The sequence below is a fragment of the Mycosarcoma maydis genome, chromosome 18, assembly GCF_000328475.2.
Source record: "Mycosarcoma maydis chromosome 18, whole genome shotgun sequence".
NCBI lineage: Eukaryota > Fungi > Basidiomycota > Ustilaginomycetes > Ustilaginales > Mycosarcoma > Mycosarcoma maydis.
This window is the reverse complement of record NC_026495.1, coordinates 43,481-59,927: the sequence shown is the minus strand read 5'-3', so window position 1 is coordinate 59,927 and position 16,447 is coordinate 43,481. Positions and strand designations below refer to the sequence as shown.

The following is a 16,447-nucleotide window of genomic DNA, read 5'->3' as shown; positions in this document are numbered from 1 at the left end:
AACGGTGAACGAGCATGGGCCATGGAACACGAACCAATTCGCACTCATTTACTACGCCCCATCACCACCACCACCATTCACACACCACAACCAACGCAACATGTCGTATGATCGAGGTGAGTATCTGGCGTGATCTCGACGATTTGGATGCTGGCTGGCGACGTACTGAAGTTTGTTGTTCTTGAATGTTGTGCTTGTGCTGGTTGGCTGGACAGCGCTGACGGTATTTTCGCCGGACGGACACCTGTTCCAGGTAGAATACGCACTTGAGGCGGTTCGAAAAGGGACGTGCGCCGTAGGTGTTCGAGGCAAGGACGTTGTCGTACTTGGAGTCGAGAAGAAGTCGGTGTTGCAACTTCAAGATGCACGTACGATTCGCAAGACAGCGATGCTCGACGATCACATCTGCCTGGCGTTTGCCGGACTCACCGCCGACGCACGCATCTTGATCGACAAGGCGCGCACCGAATGCCAATCGCATCGTCTCACCGTCGAAGATCCGGTGACTGTCGACTATATCACGCGCCACGTCGCAGCCATCCAGCAAAAGTATACGCAGTCCGGTGGTGTACGTCCGTTTGGCATCTCGACGCTCATCATTGGATTCGATGCAAACGACTCGACTCCGAAACTGTACCAGACCGAACCGAGCGGCATGTATTCCGCCTGGAAGGCCAACGCGATCGGTCGAAGCTCGAAAACCGTCCGCGAATTTCTCGAGAAGAACTACAAGGACGACCTCACCAAAGAGCAAACCATCAAACTCGCCATCAAGAGTCTGCTCGAGGTGGTTCAGACCGGTGCCAAGAACATCGAAATCGCGCTCATGGACGCACACGCTAGCGTCACAAATGTAGAGCTCGCCGAGATCGAAAAGTTTGTAGACCAGATCAATGCTGAAAAGGAGCTCGATGCCGAGAGGAGGAGAAACAGGCTAGCTGCCACTGCAGGTGCACAGGCCTCCATGTCTTGATGCGCATCCAATAGTTACATGTTTCTTGCTGGCTGCTCATTGCGTCGTACAAAGTCAAGTCGAGGCTGTGCGCGTGTGTTTACATGGCTGCATGCCCTTGTTCGGCAGCCCGCAACTGCACTAGAGATGGTCGCTTGTGTTGATATGTATGTGTCTCAGCTTAGCAGCTCACTCGTCAGGCGCGTACACAACGCAGCATGCTAGCCACCAGGTGCGCCGGTGCGCGCTGCCACCGAGCCGGAGAGCAAGGCGCACTGCATCTTGGTAGCTCTCACTGGTGGCTCTTTGGTCGTACTGGATGGCGACGAGTGTTAGCGCTTCTGGAAGCGCATCCGAGTGATCACTGCATTCGGCCCGGTTCGAGCGTATTGCGCGTGCACTCGCGAAACAAGCGCTCGCGCTAGCGCACCACGCGCGACAAACCGCGCCCGTACCGCTACGCATCGTGCGCCGTCGCGCACTGCACATTGATCGTGTCTAGCATCCACATATCTGTATCGCAGCGCAACAGGGCTCGAGCTTGGCAGCTGGAGCTTTCATGCTGCGCTCGGCGTGGCGAGGAGGCTCGACGCTATGTATTCAGCGTCTATCTCAACACAGTGCTATGCACCGGGCGCATCAAGCGACCCGAGCGCTAGCACGCCAGACATGCAGCGTCGAACGCTACAGCCACAGCAGCACACACATTCACTTCGGGCTAGATGGTTGCAATTCGCGATTCGACGCATCACAGCTTGACGCCGGTGCGAGTGTGGATCCAGCTCTTGAGTCTGGCACGTGTCGACGACTGAGCGTGCGCATTGGGCGTTGCGTCGCGTGCATGGCGGTCGGCGAACACACCACCTCTTGCGTACTCTGCACTGTGCGTCTCCCACATATGCTCGTCCGGGTCGTCGCAACTCGATCTCGCGTCGGTCCAGTTCGGAAAGCTGTCGTCCGCCGCAAGGTGGTGCGTATCCACGCTCCGATGTGGTGGCAATTCATCATCGTCATCGTCGTCAGCAGCACCGCTCGCTGCAAGTGCAGCAAGGTTTCGCCGAAAACTCTCGGGCAGATGCGGCGCATCGTCGTCCACTTGTTCGTCCAGGTACACGGCGCCGTGCTCAGCATGCGTGAGCGTGGGATCGCGGTTGTATCGTCGTACGGCAACAGGCAGCATTACTGCCACCATCACTCCGCCTAGCAGCAACACGTTCCGCCAACTCAACATGCTGAACCGCTCGTCGCCAGTCATCTGGTCTAGCTTCTCTCCGATCGTCACGTGGATCACGCTGACCGCAAAGATGCCACCAAACGTAGAGAGCCAGAAGACGCCGAGTCGAATGCCCAGATGAGGCGAGAGGATGTTGACAATGTTGTGTGGAGGTAGTGGCATCATTCGCAGCACGATCAGGTACGAGAGCAGATTGTCGTCGTGCTGCGCCAGCTTGTGCTTCCAGTCGTCGATGCGTGCTTGCCAGGAGGGCAGCGCGAGCAGCATGGTCCCTAGGAACTTGCTGATCAGATAGCAGATGCTCGCTCCCGTAGCAACACTCGCGCACACCAACGGAAGCGCCAGCGGCACACCAAACAGCGCTCCCGCCAGGATCGACATGTACATGCTCCCCGGGATCGAAAATGCCTGTAAAAACAGATACACGATCGTCCAGCACAGCAGCACCCTCGCGAAATGCTCCGACTTGTAATGCTGCAGAACCGTATTCAGCGCGCGCAGATCGTCAAAGGAACGTGGGATCTTGAACAACGGTTTGTCCTCGGGCGAGATGACAGGCAGTGCCAGCCAAAGCGTGCCTCCGAGACCGACGAGGCATACCACGAACAGAACGAGCAGTTGCAGCAGTGCACGCACGATCAGCTGCTTGCGTTGCGCACGACTCAGCGTCGGTAGCTCGGCTGCTGGCGTTGACGACACCCGTCGTGGTATCGCCGACCACGGATCTTGCTCCTCGTCCTCGTCTTCTGCCGAAAACACGCGCAGCGTATGTCGCGACTGGATCGAAATCGTATCGCTATCCCGTGCCGCGTCGCTGCCGGATGCGCCAACACTGCTCGTTGTTCGAGCAGCTTGCAGTGCCGAAATGGCCTCGCGCTGCACCGTTGCATTCGTAATCCTACTCATCGTGTCGAGAAAGCGGCCCACGACCACCTGCAATGTATGGTGGATGGCTTGCGTTTCTACGTCGATCTGCTGCGCATCGAACCGAACCGAGTCGAATCGAGTCGCCAATGTATATGCACCACACAGCAGCAGGCGCTGGTCGCAAGCAGGGCAGCGTCCAGCGCTGAGCACTTGAGGCTGTGGACAAAGCACCGATCCAAGTGCTTCTCAGCTGTCTGTCGAGATGCAATCTGGTCAGCTCGACGATACTGATGACAGTACGTAGTGGTGAGGCAAGTCGTGGATCCTGACATCCAACTCAGTCTTGACGATTCACGCTTACGAGGTGCATCCTAATCACGATTCATATCACCGCGAAACCGAGGCGCGCATGCCAAGCCCAATCTACGATCTACGGTTTCCACTTCACGATCTAACATCTTCGATTTAAACGCGTCACGCGTGCTTCGTCAAATTTGTTAGATCAGTTCTTTCCGGCCAGCCAATCGTGATTCACTCGAAGCTTAACCACTCATGACTAACTAACGTTAACTTATACCAAAAGGGTGTCTAGACAACCAATCACGAATCGGATTTGGATTCACAGATTGTATTCTTCAACTGATTCACAAATCGCAAATCTAAACGGCGGCTCGATAGCATATAACTACTCATACCGTCTCGCACATTCACTACTCGAATCCAAGCAGAATAAGCGGAAAGAGTCTTGCGAATGCAAGGGAGAATGTACAAGGGGGACACACAAGCATACGCATACAGACGCGATGCTGTTTTTTTGTTTGTGGGACCAGACGCGAAACAATCAGGCACGACGACCAGGAGGACGGTAGACGTTCTTCTTGACCTCGGTAAAGCCGTCGCTCTCGGCAGCCGCGGCAGCGGGAGGGAGAGGAGTGGCCGCCACGCGATCCGTCCGTCCCCCAGCGCCAGCACCGGCAGCGGCACGGAACATACCAGGTCGGTAGGCTCCCGAAGAGGCAGGCGCAGGAGCGGCAGCAGGAGCAGAAGGAGCAGCAGTAGCATTGCCACCAGCGGCCTCCTTGGCAGCCAAGCGCTCACGCCAGCCTCCAGCGCCACCGGTACGAGCAGCGCCAAAGATGGGAGGACGTTGCGACTCGGCTTGAGTGGGTGCAGGGCTGCCACTAGCACGGCGCCATGTAGCATCAGCAGCGGCCAACTCTTGTGCAGGCGCAGCACCAGTACCGGCGGCACGAGAACGACGGTTGGCCTCGGCCTCCTCCTCGCGCTGTCGTTGCTTGTCGGCGGTCGCCTGGAACTTGGCCCTTCGCTCCTCGATTTCGGCGCGCTTCTTGGCCTCGAGCTCGGCGCGCTGAGCCTCTTCGACACGACGCTGCTCGGCGAGGCGCTCCTCCTCCTCGGCACGAGCACGAGCCTCTTGTTCCTCTTGGACGCGGCGACGTTCGGCCTCTTCGGCCTCTTGTCGCTCGCGTCTCCTCTCGTCGCGCACTTGCTGACGACGCCTTTCCTTTTCGAGCTCAATCTGCTCGGTAGCCTTTCTCCTTCGCTCTTCAAATTCGCCGCGACGTTTATCCTCGATAATGGAACGAAGCTGCTGGTAGTCGGGCAAGATTCGGGTGAGACGCTTCTTGATCTCGAGGTCGGCGGCGTGTTTGTCCTTGGAAGTCTGCAACAGCGTGATGCGAGCCGCCTTGTGATATTGCAGGTCTTCCTGCTTCTGTCGTTCGTAGTCAGCCGAAAGCAAGGGAGCCTCTTCGCGACGGTAGGCACGCTCGAGGTGGTCCATTCGGCGGTGGATGAGACGCAGACGCTCGGCAAGCTCCTTCTTTTCCTTTTCGATCTGCTCTACCTGCATCTGGACCAATTTGTCCGTGTCCAGATTGGCAAGTTCTTCCTCGGAAAGCTTGAGACCTCCGCGCTCTTGCAACGACTTTGCCATTTTCTTGGCTTCCTCGATGCGCACCGCCTCGACTTCCTTGTTAAGGCGATCCTGTTCGCGCTTCTTTTGTTCTTCGGCGATGCGCTTCTGTTCGGCCTCGGCGGCAGCACGAGCGCGTTCGGCACGCGCGGCCGCCTCTTCTCGCTCCTTGCGCGTAGCCATTTCCTCGAGCAGCTCCTTGCGACGCGCGAGGAGCGCCTTGCGGGCAATGGCAGCCTTGTGCTCGTCTTCGGCGGCAGCGACGGCGCGCGCAAAAACGTGACGCTTGGCAGCCTGCGCATCGGCAAGGATGGTGGGATCGATGGTCTTGAGCGTGGTGTCGAGACAGGTGGCGAGTCGGCTGAGCTGGGTGCGCACGAGCTCAGAGGGGGAGGCCTGCAGACCAACGTTGTCAGCTTCGGACGAGGCGGAAGCGGCGGGATGGACGTCGGTGGAGAAGACATCGTCCTGGAAGGTGATGGCCTGGGCAACGTGGTCGATGCGGATGTTGAGGTGACCCTTTTTGCAGGCGTTGAGGCAGAACTTTTCGATTTCGGCGGGCGTGTAGCTGTGAGGAGCTTTGAAGGCAGAGACGAGCTGCATCACCTTGGAGAGCTTGACGGCGTCGTAGACCTGGCTGAGCTGCTGGAAGAGGCGAGTGAGAACGACCGAGTGAAGAGGCTTGACGTACTTTGCCATCTCGGCATCCTGCGAGATCGAGGCGAGGATGGGCTCGATCTTGGCGCAGATGGAGAGGGGATGGAATTCGACCTCGAGGATGTTGTAGAGTTCGCGAAGCTCGGGACGCGCCTTTTTGAGAATGTCGCGATTGAGAGCCTCCTTGAGCAGACCGGCGCGAGTGGGGGTGCGACTGAGGCCGAGAAGCGAGGTGAGACGACCGGTGCGGCTTCGAGCCTCGTGGTCGGCCTGGAGAAAGTCGGACTTGGACTTGTGCAGGTTGCCGGTGCCGGGAGCGTTGGACGAGATGACGGGGACGGCGAGGGCGCTAATGAGAACGTACGAGGCGATCTGGGTGTGTTCTTGCTCGGACTTTGCGATGGAGCGTGCAAGGGCGTAGTAGCGGTTCCAGGCAGCGGCATGGAAGAGGTTGTTGTCCGAGACCATAAAGATACGGGCGAGCTTCTCGTAGTAGTTGGCCATCATGGCGGGACGAGGAGCTTTTTTGGCCATGGTGAGGAGGTTGTGGATGTCCTCGACGGAGCGGAAGGCCTCTTGCCAGAGTTCGAGTTCGACGGCCGAGTTGAGCTGCGCAAAGCGGGTGTCGAGGTGACGCTGGAGGGTGTCCTGGTCGGTGAGGTTGATGGCGTGGGCGTGGTGAGAGTAGCGGGCAACGTTTTGGAGATGCTGACGGAGGACTTCGCAGAGACGACGGAACTCGGTTTTGCGTTGGTACTGAAGACAAAACTTGAGTGCCTGGTTGGCGATCTGCTGGTAGGGCACCTCGAGACGAGCATTGTTGCGGAGAATGTCGAGCGCGGTACGGTAGGCCTCCCAGAGAAACTTGAGCCAAGGCGTGACGAGGACACGATCGGTGCGGTCCTTGTTCTGGTCAGCGCTGACCGAGCCAAGGAGCATGCTCTCGGGGGTCTCGGACTCCTCGAGGTCATCGACGTCAATTTCACCAACGGCGGCATCGGCCTTGGACTGAGCCTCTACGACTTTGGCATCGGCGAGCTTGATAAAGTGCTTGATGACGAGCTCGATGGATTGAGCGTTTGTGTTTTGCGAGACGTTCTTGTATTGCATCAGACCTTCCTTGGCCATCCTTCCCTTTTTGAGATCAACGCAAAGATCGACAAATCGGAGCATGATGGGTTCAAGCGACTGGAGAGGAGTCTGCTTGAAACGACGAGAGGTGAAAATCTCGTTGAGCGCGGCCAAAGCGGCCTGGTGTTGACCGACATTGATGAGTTCCTCGGACCGTTTCAGGACGGTCTCGGGTTTGGCGAACGGAGGCATTCTGGGATGATGTCTGAATCAGAACAAGAGATGAAAAGATGCCGTCTGCTAAAACGATGGAAAGGAAGAGGAACACCCTGGAGTTCACTAGCCGGTTTTTCGCAAATACGAAAAACTTCGCACACTAGGAAGCCGATGGGGTGAAGCAAAGGGGGAAAACTTTGGATACGACTTTGGGAAAGCAAGTCGAACACGAATTCCGCCTTTGAGAGCGATGGTAAAAGGAGTAGCAGAGAAGGCTTTTAGCTTTTCTTCTTTGAAAAAGTCGAAAGAGAGATGGTGGTAGTAAGGATAATGATAACGACGACGATGGCGACGACGACGACGACATTCAATACCCCATTCGAGGCTGAGCCAACAACTGTGATTGAGCAAGTGAGTGACTTTACTGACGCGCTACGCTTTGCCAATCACCCATCACCACTGACCACTCACCACCATTCCCGATTGTCACAAGGCGGTACAGCAGAGGCCAGCCAGAAAAGAAGCACAAAACCAGGAAGAATGCAAAATTGTGTGTGCGTGCGAATCGTGTCAATTTTTTTTCTTTTCCTTTTTGTTTTTCTTCTCGCTGGTCTTTGTAGCCGCGTGATTCGTGAATACAAATAGGCGATTTGCACTATTCGCGATTAGTGACCGTAGACTTGTATTCGTGATTGCTAATTCAGACAGAACTCACGACTCTCACACTCACGGCTCTGTACCACGTACCGACGACAGTCACTGATCTAACGTTGGACGCTTTGTAACGCAGATCGGCGTCCACCCGAGCGTGTGTGATTGTAGCAAGCCAGAGAGACTCTCGCACTTGTGACCGATTCATGAGTCACATTGGGAGAATCGTAATGTGGTTTGGTTGGTGATGGGCGAAAGAGCCATCCATTTACGAGTGATTCGGTTGTGCTTCGTGATTCGTGATTTGTTAACAATCACGAATCTTTCCGCAGTCGTGAGCAACAGTCACGCAGTCACACCGCACTGGCACGAGAGGCGCCTCTGCAACTCGTTGCTGGCTTTCTTCTTCACATAAATCACGTTGATTACTCATGCTTATTCAGCACTATTTCAGCAGCCAACTCGTGACTTGGCTTCGCGCACACCCCTTTGCACTCGATCCTCCTCGCCATCACTCGATCCTCATCGCCAACACAAAGACGATGACAATCAACTCGGTCGCCGGCCCTTCCAACGCCCATACAATTTCCAACACAAATGCGAATGCGCGTGCCAATGGCGGTGCTCCGCTGAGCAAGAATGCCAAACGTCGACTCAAGAAGAAGCAGCAACACCAACAGCCGGAATCATCTGGCTCGTCATACTCGATACCTCGATCGTCCACTTCGACGTCTACTCTCAAGCAAACAGTACAAGTGTCATACGACGATGACGATGCACCGACCGAGACCACATCCATCATCGACCAGGCTGCGCACTTGCACATTGATCCGGACTCGGAAACGTACAAGGCCTTTTCCAGCGTCCTCTCACGCTATCAACCGCACGCAGTGACTCTGCAGCAGCAAACAGCGTCCAAAGGCGAGATCATCTATTCGGACGACGACATCGAGTCTGACGAGCACGACTCGACTCGCGACGATAGCCATGCCGACAGTGCAGCAGCGGCGCACTCTTCGCTCCACCTATCCAAACGCAAGCAAAAGAAGCTACAACGTCTCACAGTCGCCGAGTTGAAACAGCTCGTATCCAAACCCGAGGTGGTCGAATGGACCGACGTCACCTCGGACGATCCGCGTCTGCTGGTCCACCTCAAATGCGTTCGCAACTCGGTGCCCATCCCGCCTCACTGGGCCAACAAGCGCGACTACCTCCAAAACAAACGAGGCATCGAAAAGCCTGCTTACCAACTACCCTCGTACATCGCCGAAACCGGCATAGCCACCATCAAGGACGCGCTCAACGAAAAGGAAGCCGACTACACACTCAAACAAAAAACGCGCGATCGCGTGCAGCCCAAGATGGGCAAGATCGAAATCGACTACCAGAAGCTCTACGATGCGTTTTTCAAGTTTCAGAGCAAACCATCGCTCAGCATGTACGGCGACGTTTACTACGAAGGCAAGGATTTCGAGACAAAGTACAAGGATAAGCGACCGGGCCAGTTGAGCTCCGAGCTGATCGAGGCGCTCTCCATCCCACCACTCGCACCTCCGCCTTGGTTGATCGCCATGCAGCGATACGGACCCCCGCCCAGTTATCCGCATCTCCAAATTCCCGGTCTCAACGCGCCCATCCCGCAGGGTGCCACTTGGGGATTTCATCCCGGAGGCTGGGGACGTCCGCCTGTCGACGAATACGGCCAACCACTGTACGCCAACGTGCTCGCCAACCCCTCGGACACCATCGACGACGATCTAATCGATCGAGTCGACAAGCAGCCATGGGGAGCGCTCCAGCCCGAACAATCCGATCACGAAGACGACGACGACGACGACGACGATCAGGTCCATGACGACGTGCAACAAGCGCAAGGCGCCGCGTCGCCATCCGCACAGCTGGACGTATCCGGTCTGCAGTCGGTTTCGTCGGCAGCGGGGATCGAGACGCCCATGTTCACTGAGCTGCGCAAGCATACGCGCGACGATAAGGACAGCAACGGTCAGAGTGTGGCGCCACCAACACTGTACCAAGTTGTACCGGAGCGAAGCGCAGTAGCTGGAGCGGGCGCGGGGCAACTGATGGCTTCCGAGCGCGTCTATGATCTGTCTTCGGCACAGCAGCCGACGACCAGAGTTGGCGTGCTGGGCGCTGAGCATCGTAGAGGCACCAAACGTGATTCTGACGCAGTGCACGTCTCAATCGACCCGGAAGAGCTGCATGCCGAATCAGATCTCGCCGCCAGATACGACGCAGAACGTCGCAACCACTCTGCATCGCGCTTTGCAGCCTATACCGATGACCAACATGCCATCACCCACCTCCGCCATCAACTCCAGAAACAAAGATCTACAGACCATCACTCTCGTCCAAATCCCCACAATCCTGCTTCCTGATCCTCCTTTTCTTCCTCATGTACTTGTACCACTAACGCTATCGTCGCGCATCCATCACGCCTACCACCTTGAAAAGCCCAGCTCGTATGACACTGCTAGCAAGCCGCGTCATGTCACGCGCAGACGCATGAGCCAAGCGTCGAGCACCATTATCCAAGCACAAAGTTCGATGGTGCCTGTTTGAGACCACACACACTGACGACTGTGCCTCGGCTCAGCCTGTCCAGCGCACAGTTGGACAACGAGATGGACAAGAGAATGGGAGATGTGTATGGTAAGACTAGACCTGGTCGACCTTGCTGCGATGGAGCGAGAAAGCGGGGGTGACCCAGGCGCCACATGCGCACTGGATGCCTGCCCAATCCCAGCTGCCGAGTTTGGCGCCGCATTTGGGCGAGGGACAATCGAGACGGCCTGTGACCTGGCCGCTGCTGAGCGACGACATCCACTCCATCGGCTCGACAAAGTACGACGAACACGACGCGTGGATTAGCATGCCAGGTTTCAAGGAAGTCGTTGATGCAGAGTGCGCGGTGCCTTGTTGCGCGCGCGTGCTTTCAGGCGCGCAATCGCCGACGGCTCGCGGACGTGCTCCACGCAGAGCGGCGAGATGCGGTGCAAGCTGCAATGCCAACGATGCACCCGATTGTATCTTGGGTCTACTCGACACTGTCGACGTTGAAGCTGCTGCTGAGCCCGATTCACGCTCCACACTGGCCATCCGCACATCCGCAGTTGGATTCGAACGTGGCGGCTGCATGGCTCTGTCAACACTCGAATCGCTTGCATCAGCACCGTTGGTCACCACGCTTGGCCCCGCATACCCGACATCCCGTTTTCTATGCTCAAATGCCATCTGCCCTTTGCCCGGTTCGTGGATGACCACATGATCCAACGCTGCTAACTCGCGCCTGCACGCCTTGCACCGCAACTTGGGCCCTGAAAACTTGGGTTGCGCTAACGAGCCTCGGTTCAAAACGCCTTCGTGACCCCTCACATGGTCCACTCCACCGGGCAGACGACCGGAAGAATTCGCCGTCACCTTGACTTCGGTCGTCGAGCTGCTGTTGCTGTTGCTGTTGCTGTTGCTGTTGCTGTTGCTGTTGCTGTTGCTGTTGCTGTTGCTGTTGCTGTTGCTGTTGCTGTTGCTGTTGCTGTTGCTGTTGCTGCTCGCGTTCGACATGTTGCACAGCGATTCGACCCGATCCGAAGCTGCGTATCGATCTACTTGGTCTACAGCCGACGGTGCAAGCCTGGTCGAGCAAACGTCGCCAATGCGTTGGGTGTTGACGGTGGTGCAAGAGTGGCAAGAGGTGGAGCAGCAAGAGGCGCTTCGACAAGGTAAAAGTGGTTTGTGTTTGGCCAAAGCTGAATTTTCGTTTAGCAGCGCAGTTGAGTTTGAATTTGAATTCGGATTTGGATTTTGATGTTGACTTTGATTCTGATTTGCATTATGGCAGCTCTTGGGCACTGCTGCTACTGCATCGTTGTCGTCGTCCTCCTGGCGAATGGTGGCGAGTTCCTTGATGCCGCTCGCATTCAACGCTGGGCTTGGATACGGACTGGGATAATAGCTGAGCAGCATATCGTCCATACTGTCGCCGTTCAGGATATCGGTCTTGCTCATCAGAAATCGACGCACCGCCTGGTATTTCATGTCGATCTCAAAGCCCACTTGCTCGTACAGCTCCAGTTGCGCTACAAAGCCACGGTTGGGTTCGGCGTCGCTTCGACGTCGTTGGATCATGTCGATCGCCGTGACCGCCGAGATGCGACGCGTGTGCATCAGGTAGGCGGCGACGATGGCGACCGAACGCGAGCATCCCGCTTGGCAGTGCACCAGAACCGTACCCGCTCCCGTCGTCTGCCAGCTACCCCACCGCCCACCACGCTTCTGTCGTCCCTGAACCAGCTGCGCGACTAGCTCCACATGGTCGTCATCCTGACCGACTTGTGAGTGGGTATCCGAGTCGGCGATCCACTCTTCTTGCAACTGACGCGCGATCCACTCGTTGCACCCAGCAAAGTGCACCAAGATCGGCGCCTTTTCGTCGTCATCGATCCGAACGTGCTTCATCTCGGCGCGCGTGATGGTGCGTCCATCTTCGAGCCGTGGCGGCACAGGGATCTGTTGCTTCATGCATGTAATGATGTGTGTGATCCCGGCGTGAGAGAGGTAGCTTACGTCCATGGCGGCGCGCACCCCGCCCACCCAGAGACCAGGAACCACTTCGTCCATCGCGCTCGCTGCTTCTGCCACTTGTTACCGATCTGAGAGCGTTATCTACTGTCCGCAATCTTCAAAGCATGGTGGCGGGCATTGAGCGTAGGTATCGCGATCCACGCCGAGCAAGCCAAATGAGTCACGAGTGATGCGATGGTGGAGATGCACGCCGTCAAGAGAAGCAAGCCGGAGCAAAGCATGCCACAAATTCTCCGTCCATCTGTGCACTGCACGCTTACCAGCAGATGCAGCTCAAAATCGTAAATCGTAAATCGTGAATCGTGAATTCAACAGCCGTGACCTTGCGTGTCGTCCTTGGCCTGCTTGTAGAAACTCTTCAACCTTTGGCACGCATTCCCCCAAGATAATCTGTTCAACGCCTTGCACCGACTCATACGAGCATCATCGACCACAATGTCACCAATAAAAAGAAGATATTAAAATCGTGAATCGTGAATTGACGGCGCACATGTTCAGCCGCTGCCTGGTTTGTACATGGATCGCGCACGTAGCCGCTCACCAAATCGATCGATGAGCACCGGGATCGGCGTGGTCAGCAACACCAGACCGGCTACCAGCGTGTAGAGCCAGCCGATGCCACCAAGCTTTTCGTGCAGCCGATGAGTGCAGAGAGGGATGGTAGCACCCGAGATCGCGCGCCCAATGACGGTAGATGCGATCGCAGAAGAAGCGTAGAGCCGATAGCAATCGCCGAGGTAACCTATCCAGCCCTGGAAGACGAGCACCATGGCCATACCGATCGGTACACCCCCCAACATGGTCACCGGATACGGAATGCTAGTGCGTGCGAGCCAACCTGCCCAGAGCAGCCCGGCAGCCACCAGAGGCGCAACATAGAACGTCGGAAACAGCTTGACTTCCGGATTAGCTCGTGCGGGTGGTGCGCTTGCTCTGCCGCAGTAGCGCTCGCGGTAGGCTAGCCAAACAGACGCACAGACCCCTCCGAACCCTATGGGCAAAAACGTGATCCCAGCTAATGGAGTCAAGGAGCCTCAAAAGCTCATCAGCAAGCTCGCTCATTTCAAAATGTCACTGCAAGAGCGACTCACTATGCACCGCGTCGAGCTTATAGATGCCCGGGGGGCCAAAGATCAGCGGCCAGGAGGCGAAGAACATGTACCTGTTATGGATTGGCGATCATAGGTCAGCGCTTCCGTGCTCTGCCGCGGTTCATGTGAGATTTGATATGTGCAAAACGCACATAAAGGCAAAGAAGAAGGACAGATAAAATGTGGCGCACATGACGATGGGTTCACGGCACATCATGTTGATCTGAGGTCATCCGTGACTAGTGTCAGTTAGTTGTCTATCTCAAACACTGGGCATATTGCTGGAGTAGACTGCTCACAGGCCTTATCAGGTTTGACACGAGAAAGGCACGAAATCTCTGTCGTCGTGTCATGAATGGCGAAGCAATCGTCTCCTTGGGTTCAATATCAGCAGAAATGGCGGGAGCGTACGTCTCTGGAAGTAACCAAAGTGCAGCTTGCAGTGCCAAGCCCAAGGCGCCCATCAGCCAAAAGACAAAAGGCCAATGAAGGAGCGAGCTGATCAGGGAGCCAAAAAGCGGACCGAAGCAAGGCCCCAATAGCGGCGCCAGCGACATGACAATCATAGGCAAAGTACGATGGGGAGGTGCAAAGAGATCGGTGACCACCGCCACAGCGTTGGAAAAGGCGCAAGAGGCAGAGACTCCGGCGAGGAATCGAAAGGTGAACAAGACGGCTTTGGTAGGGGCGAGCGCACAACCAATGTTGGTGAGCGAGTAGAGCCAGTTCGAGATCAAAAACGCAGGTCGTCGCCCGTAGGTTTCTGATAGGGGAGCCCAAAGGATGGGACCGGCGACACAACCTCCGACAAACGAGGATGATATCAAGGTGAGCTCTTCAGGCGAGAGTCCGAATCGCTTTACGATAGCGATGCCAGCTCCGTTAGGTGCAGTGGAGGCAAACGAGCCGTTGAACATGGTGAAACCTACGAGGAAAGTGAGAAGCCATTTACGACGAGACATCCAAGTGATGGGATCGCTGGGTTCAATGCGAGGCTTCAAGAGCATCGTCTCGCTGAGCTGCACTGGTGTGGCGCGCGATGTGTCAGCTCCGGTTCGGGTGGCATCACAGAGAGCGACTGCTTGACCAGCAATGGGTGTCAAGCAGGCTTGGAAGTGCGACATTGTTGGCGGCCAATTAGCTGCGAGCTCGTCATTTGGCTTAGTTGATGTACCCTCGCTGTCTGCATCTGTGGAGATGTTGTGTGTAGCATCTTGAAGCAGCGTTGTTGCCAGAGTCGAAGCAGCATCGATGGTATTCGAACCAGAAGACGACGCTGGACGGGAAAGGGGCACATGATGGTGCTCGAGCCATTGACAAAAAGCCACTGTTGTCAACGAGAGCCTGTTATCGCGCGAAACAGTGCCCAAAGCTTGATCGTCTTTTGCCAGAGACATGATGATAAGCCAGGACCGAGGGCGTTGCGGACATGCACGACGAAAGGTGGTGGACAAGCACCAAGACTGGCGAGCATACGCTATGATATATACCCTGCACGTCTGGGCGTGATGATGAACGAGACAGCATCACGATTCGACTGAGCCTGAGCACAGATCATCTTGTCGGATGGACCGAGTGACTGACTTGCGCCCTCTTTTGCATGAGTGATCAGGTAGAGAGTTGACCGATGATGCAAGCACCAAAGTGACCAAAGAACGTGCAACTCGTGACTTTTGTGATCTGCTTGGCGCAATCACGAATCACTTACTCTGTATATTCACGACTCTCAATCGATCAACGACGGTGGTTGGACCCTGCATGCAAGATTCCATTCCGCATCACCCGATGTAGTTCTTTGAGTGTCCGATCGACCAGCGTCAGCTTCCGATGCTGGCCGCTCTAATTCGTGATGGTTGCTATATTAATAATATTGATAAATGTTATTGAGGTTATTGAGGTACAAATCGATCACAAAAGAAATTCGATTCCAAACTCGTTCAGTCGCGGAAGCCGTGGTAAAGTCACGAGTTTCTCTAGTGCGAGAAGAAATTGAATCGGAACGATTCTTGGTAATTGCCATCGCAGCGCAGCGGCCAACACCAATCACGAATATCGGATCTGGCCAATGTGGATCTTGAGCGTCTCGTCCATCACATCATCACCGTCGTCCTCGCGTCACATTCACTCGCAAACATGGCATTCTTTGGCTTCCGCGCTTATCCCACCCCGGTACTCAAGCCCATGTGGCCATTCTTCGTCGCCGCCGGTGTGGTTTTCTACGGTATCAACAAGCTGCAGGATGTGGCTGTCTCGACCGAGGAGGCTTCCAAGGACCCTCGTAACCCTTACGGTCAGTATCATCCATAGTCGGTCAGGGCGAAAGCAAGGGTAGCCTACGTCGGAGCACCTGCTACGACTCGACAATGACACTCAACGCTCGGAACACGGACCAATGCACGTGGATCGAGTTTGCGAGGATGCTCCTCTGGAAGGAAAACGTTGGGAACCACAGTCGCTGACAGGCTTGCCTCTTTTCATGGTTCCTCTTCATGCTGCTGTACCTGATAATTGCTTTTCCACACACTACAGGCCAGAAGGTGCTGAAGGCAGCCCACCACTAAATTTGTCGCTAGGACCGAGATTTGTTGATTCGGAGAGCGCTTGCTCTGCGACCTGGATAGACACACCGGCTCGACCCACGGGGTCTACGTCGAGCATGTCGAGCCGAATCGAAATGCTAATGTGGCGCAGCTATATCGGCAGACTCAGTTTGGCTCAAGCAATCGCGTTCTCCATTTCTTGGAAACAGCAGCTCTCTCCTTCTAGCATGATGAAATGACTGATACCGAAGCACCCTTATTGCGAGCAGATGCGGAATTGTGTATCGGATGCATACACTGCAGAGCGATCGTAGATGACTGTTTGAGTAGCAGGATGTCGGTTTCGATGTCGGGAGTAATTGCAGATGTGCTTGCTCGAGAGAGACGACAAATGAAGACCCCCCTTTTGATCGACGAGCCCAAGCCGCAGAGCCATGGGAGCAAGTGTGGGTAAAAGTCGACCACCAGACGCTCATCAAGGATTAAGACGGATGGTGCGTCGAATGAGTGAGGGAGGGTCGACCCACGACTGCCTATGATGTTGGCAGCTACTTGATCTTTACAGCACCTACATTCACGGATTACTTGTAGAACAGTCACACTCGTGACTGTGAGTGATGCAGCGTCGCAGTC

General features: G+C 55.8%; 7 protein-coding genes across 7 annotated transcripts; 3 read left to right on the top strand and 4 right to left on the bottom strand.

Moving 5' to 3' along the window:
* Positions 1 to 100: 100 nt before the first annotated feature.
* Positions 101 to 973, top strand: UMAG_11578 (putative proteasome core particle subunit alpha 4; the record flags this gene model as incomplete). Its single annotated transcript, XM_011393653.1, has 2 exons — positions 101 to 116; positions 216 to 973. The coding sequence occupies 2 exons, from the start codon at positions 101 to 103 to the stop codon at positions 971 to 973; spliced, it is 774 nt and encodes a 257-aa protein (XP_011391955.1).
* A 727-nt stretch (positions 974 to 1,700) lies between these two features.
* UMAG_05456 (uncharacterized protein) lies at positions 1,701 to 3,092 on the bottom strand (the record flags this gene model as incomplete). Its single annotated transcript, XM_011393499.1, has 1 exon — positions 1,701 to 3,092. The coding sequence occupies one exon, from the start codon at positions 3,090 to 3,092 to the stop codon at positions 1,701 to 1,703; it is 1,392 nt and encodes a 463-aa protein (XP_011391801.1).
* Positions 3,093 to 3,894: 802 nt separating this feature from the next.
* On the bottom strand, positions 3,895 to 6,969 carry UMAG_11577 (putative eukaryotic translation initiation factor eIF-3; the record flags this gene model as incomplete). The annotated part of the gene is made up of 1 exon (XM_011393652.1): positions 3,895 to 6,969. The coding sequence occupies one exon, from the start codon at positions 6,967 to 6,969 to the stop codon at positions 3,895 to 3,897; it is 3,075 nt and encodes a 1,024-aa protein (XP_011391954.1).
* Positions 6,970 to 8,126: 1,157 nt separating this feature from the next.
* UMAG_05454 (putative Splicing factor 3b, subunit 2) lies at positions 8,127 to 9,980 on the top strand (the record flags this gene model as incomplete). Its single annotated transcript, XM_011393498.1, has 1 exon — positions 8,127 to 9,980. One exon carries the CDS (start codon positions 8,127 to 8,129, stop codon positions 9,978 to 9,980), a length of 1,854 nt encoding a protein of 617 aa, XP_011391800.1.
* Positions 9,981 to 10,260: 280 nt separating this feature from the next.
* On the bottom strand, positions 10,261 to 12,219 carry UMAG_05453 (uncharacterized protein; the record flags this gene model as incomplete). The annotated part of the gene is made up of 1 exon (XM_011393497.1): positions 10,261 to 12,219. The coding sequence occupies one exon, from the start codon at positions 12,217 to 12,219 to the stop codon at positions 10,261 to 10,263; it is 1,959 nt and encodes a 652-aa protein (XP_011391799.1).
* Positions 12,220 to 12,677: 458 nt separating this feature from the next.
* Positions 12,678 to 14,671, bottom strand: UMAG_05452 (uncharacterized protein; the record flags this gene model as incomplete). Its single annotated transcript, XM_011393496.1, has 4 exons — positions 12,678 to 13,198; positions 13,275 to 13,345; positions 13,427 to 13,497; positions 13,574 to 14,671. The coding sequence occupies 4 exons, from the start codon at positions 14,669 to 14,671 to the stop codon at positions 12,678 to 12,680; spliced, it is 1,761 nt and encodes a 586-aa protein (XP_011391798.1).
* A 736-nt stretch (positions 14,672 to 15,407) lies between these two features.
* On the top strand, positions 15,408 to 15,835 carry UMAG_11576 (putative F1F0-ATP synthase subunit i/j; the record flags this gene model as incomplete). Its single annotated transcript, XM_011393651.1, has 2 exons — positions 15,408 to 15,564; positions 15,804 to 15,835. 2 exons carry the CDS (start codon positions 15,408 to 15,410, stop codon positions 15,833 to 15,835), a joined length of 189 nt encoding a protein of 62 aa, XP_011391953.1.
* Between the last annotated feature and the right edge of the window lie 612 nt (positions 15,836 to 16,447).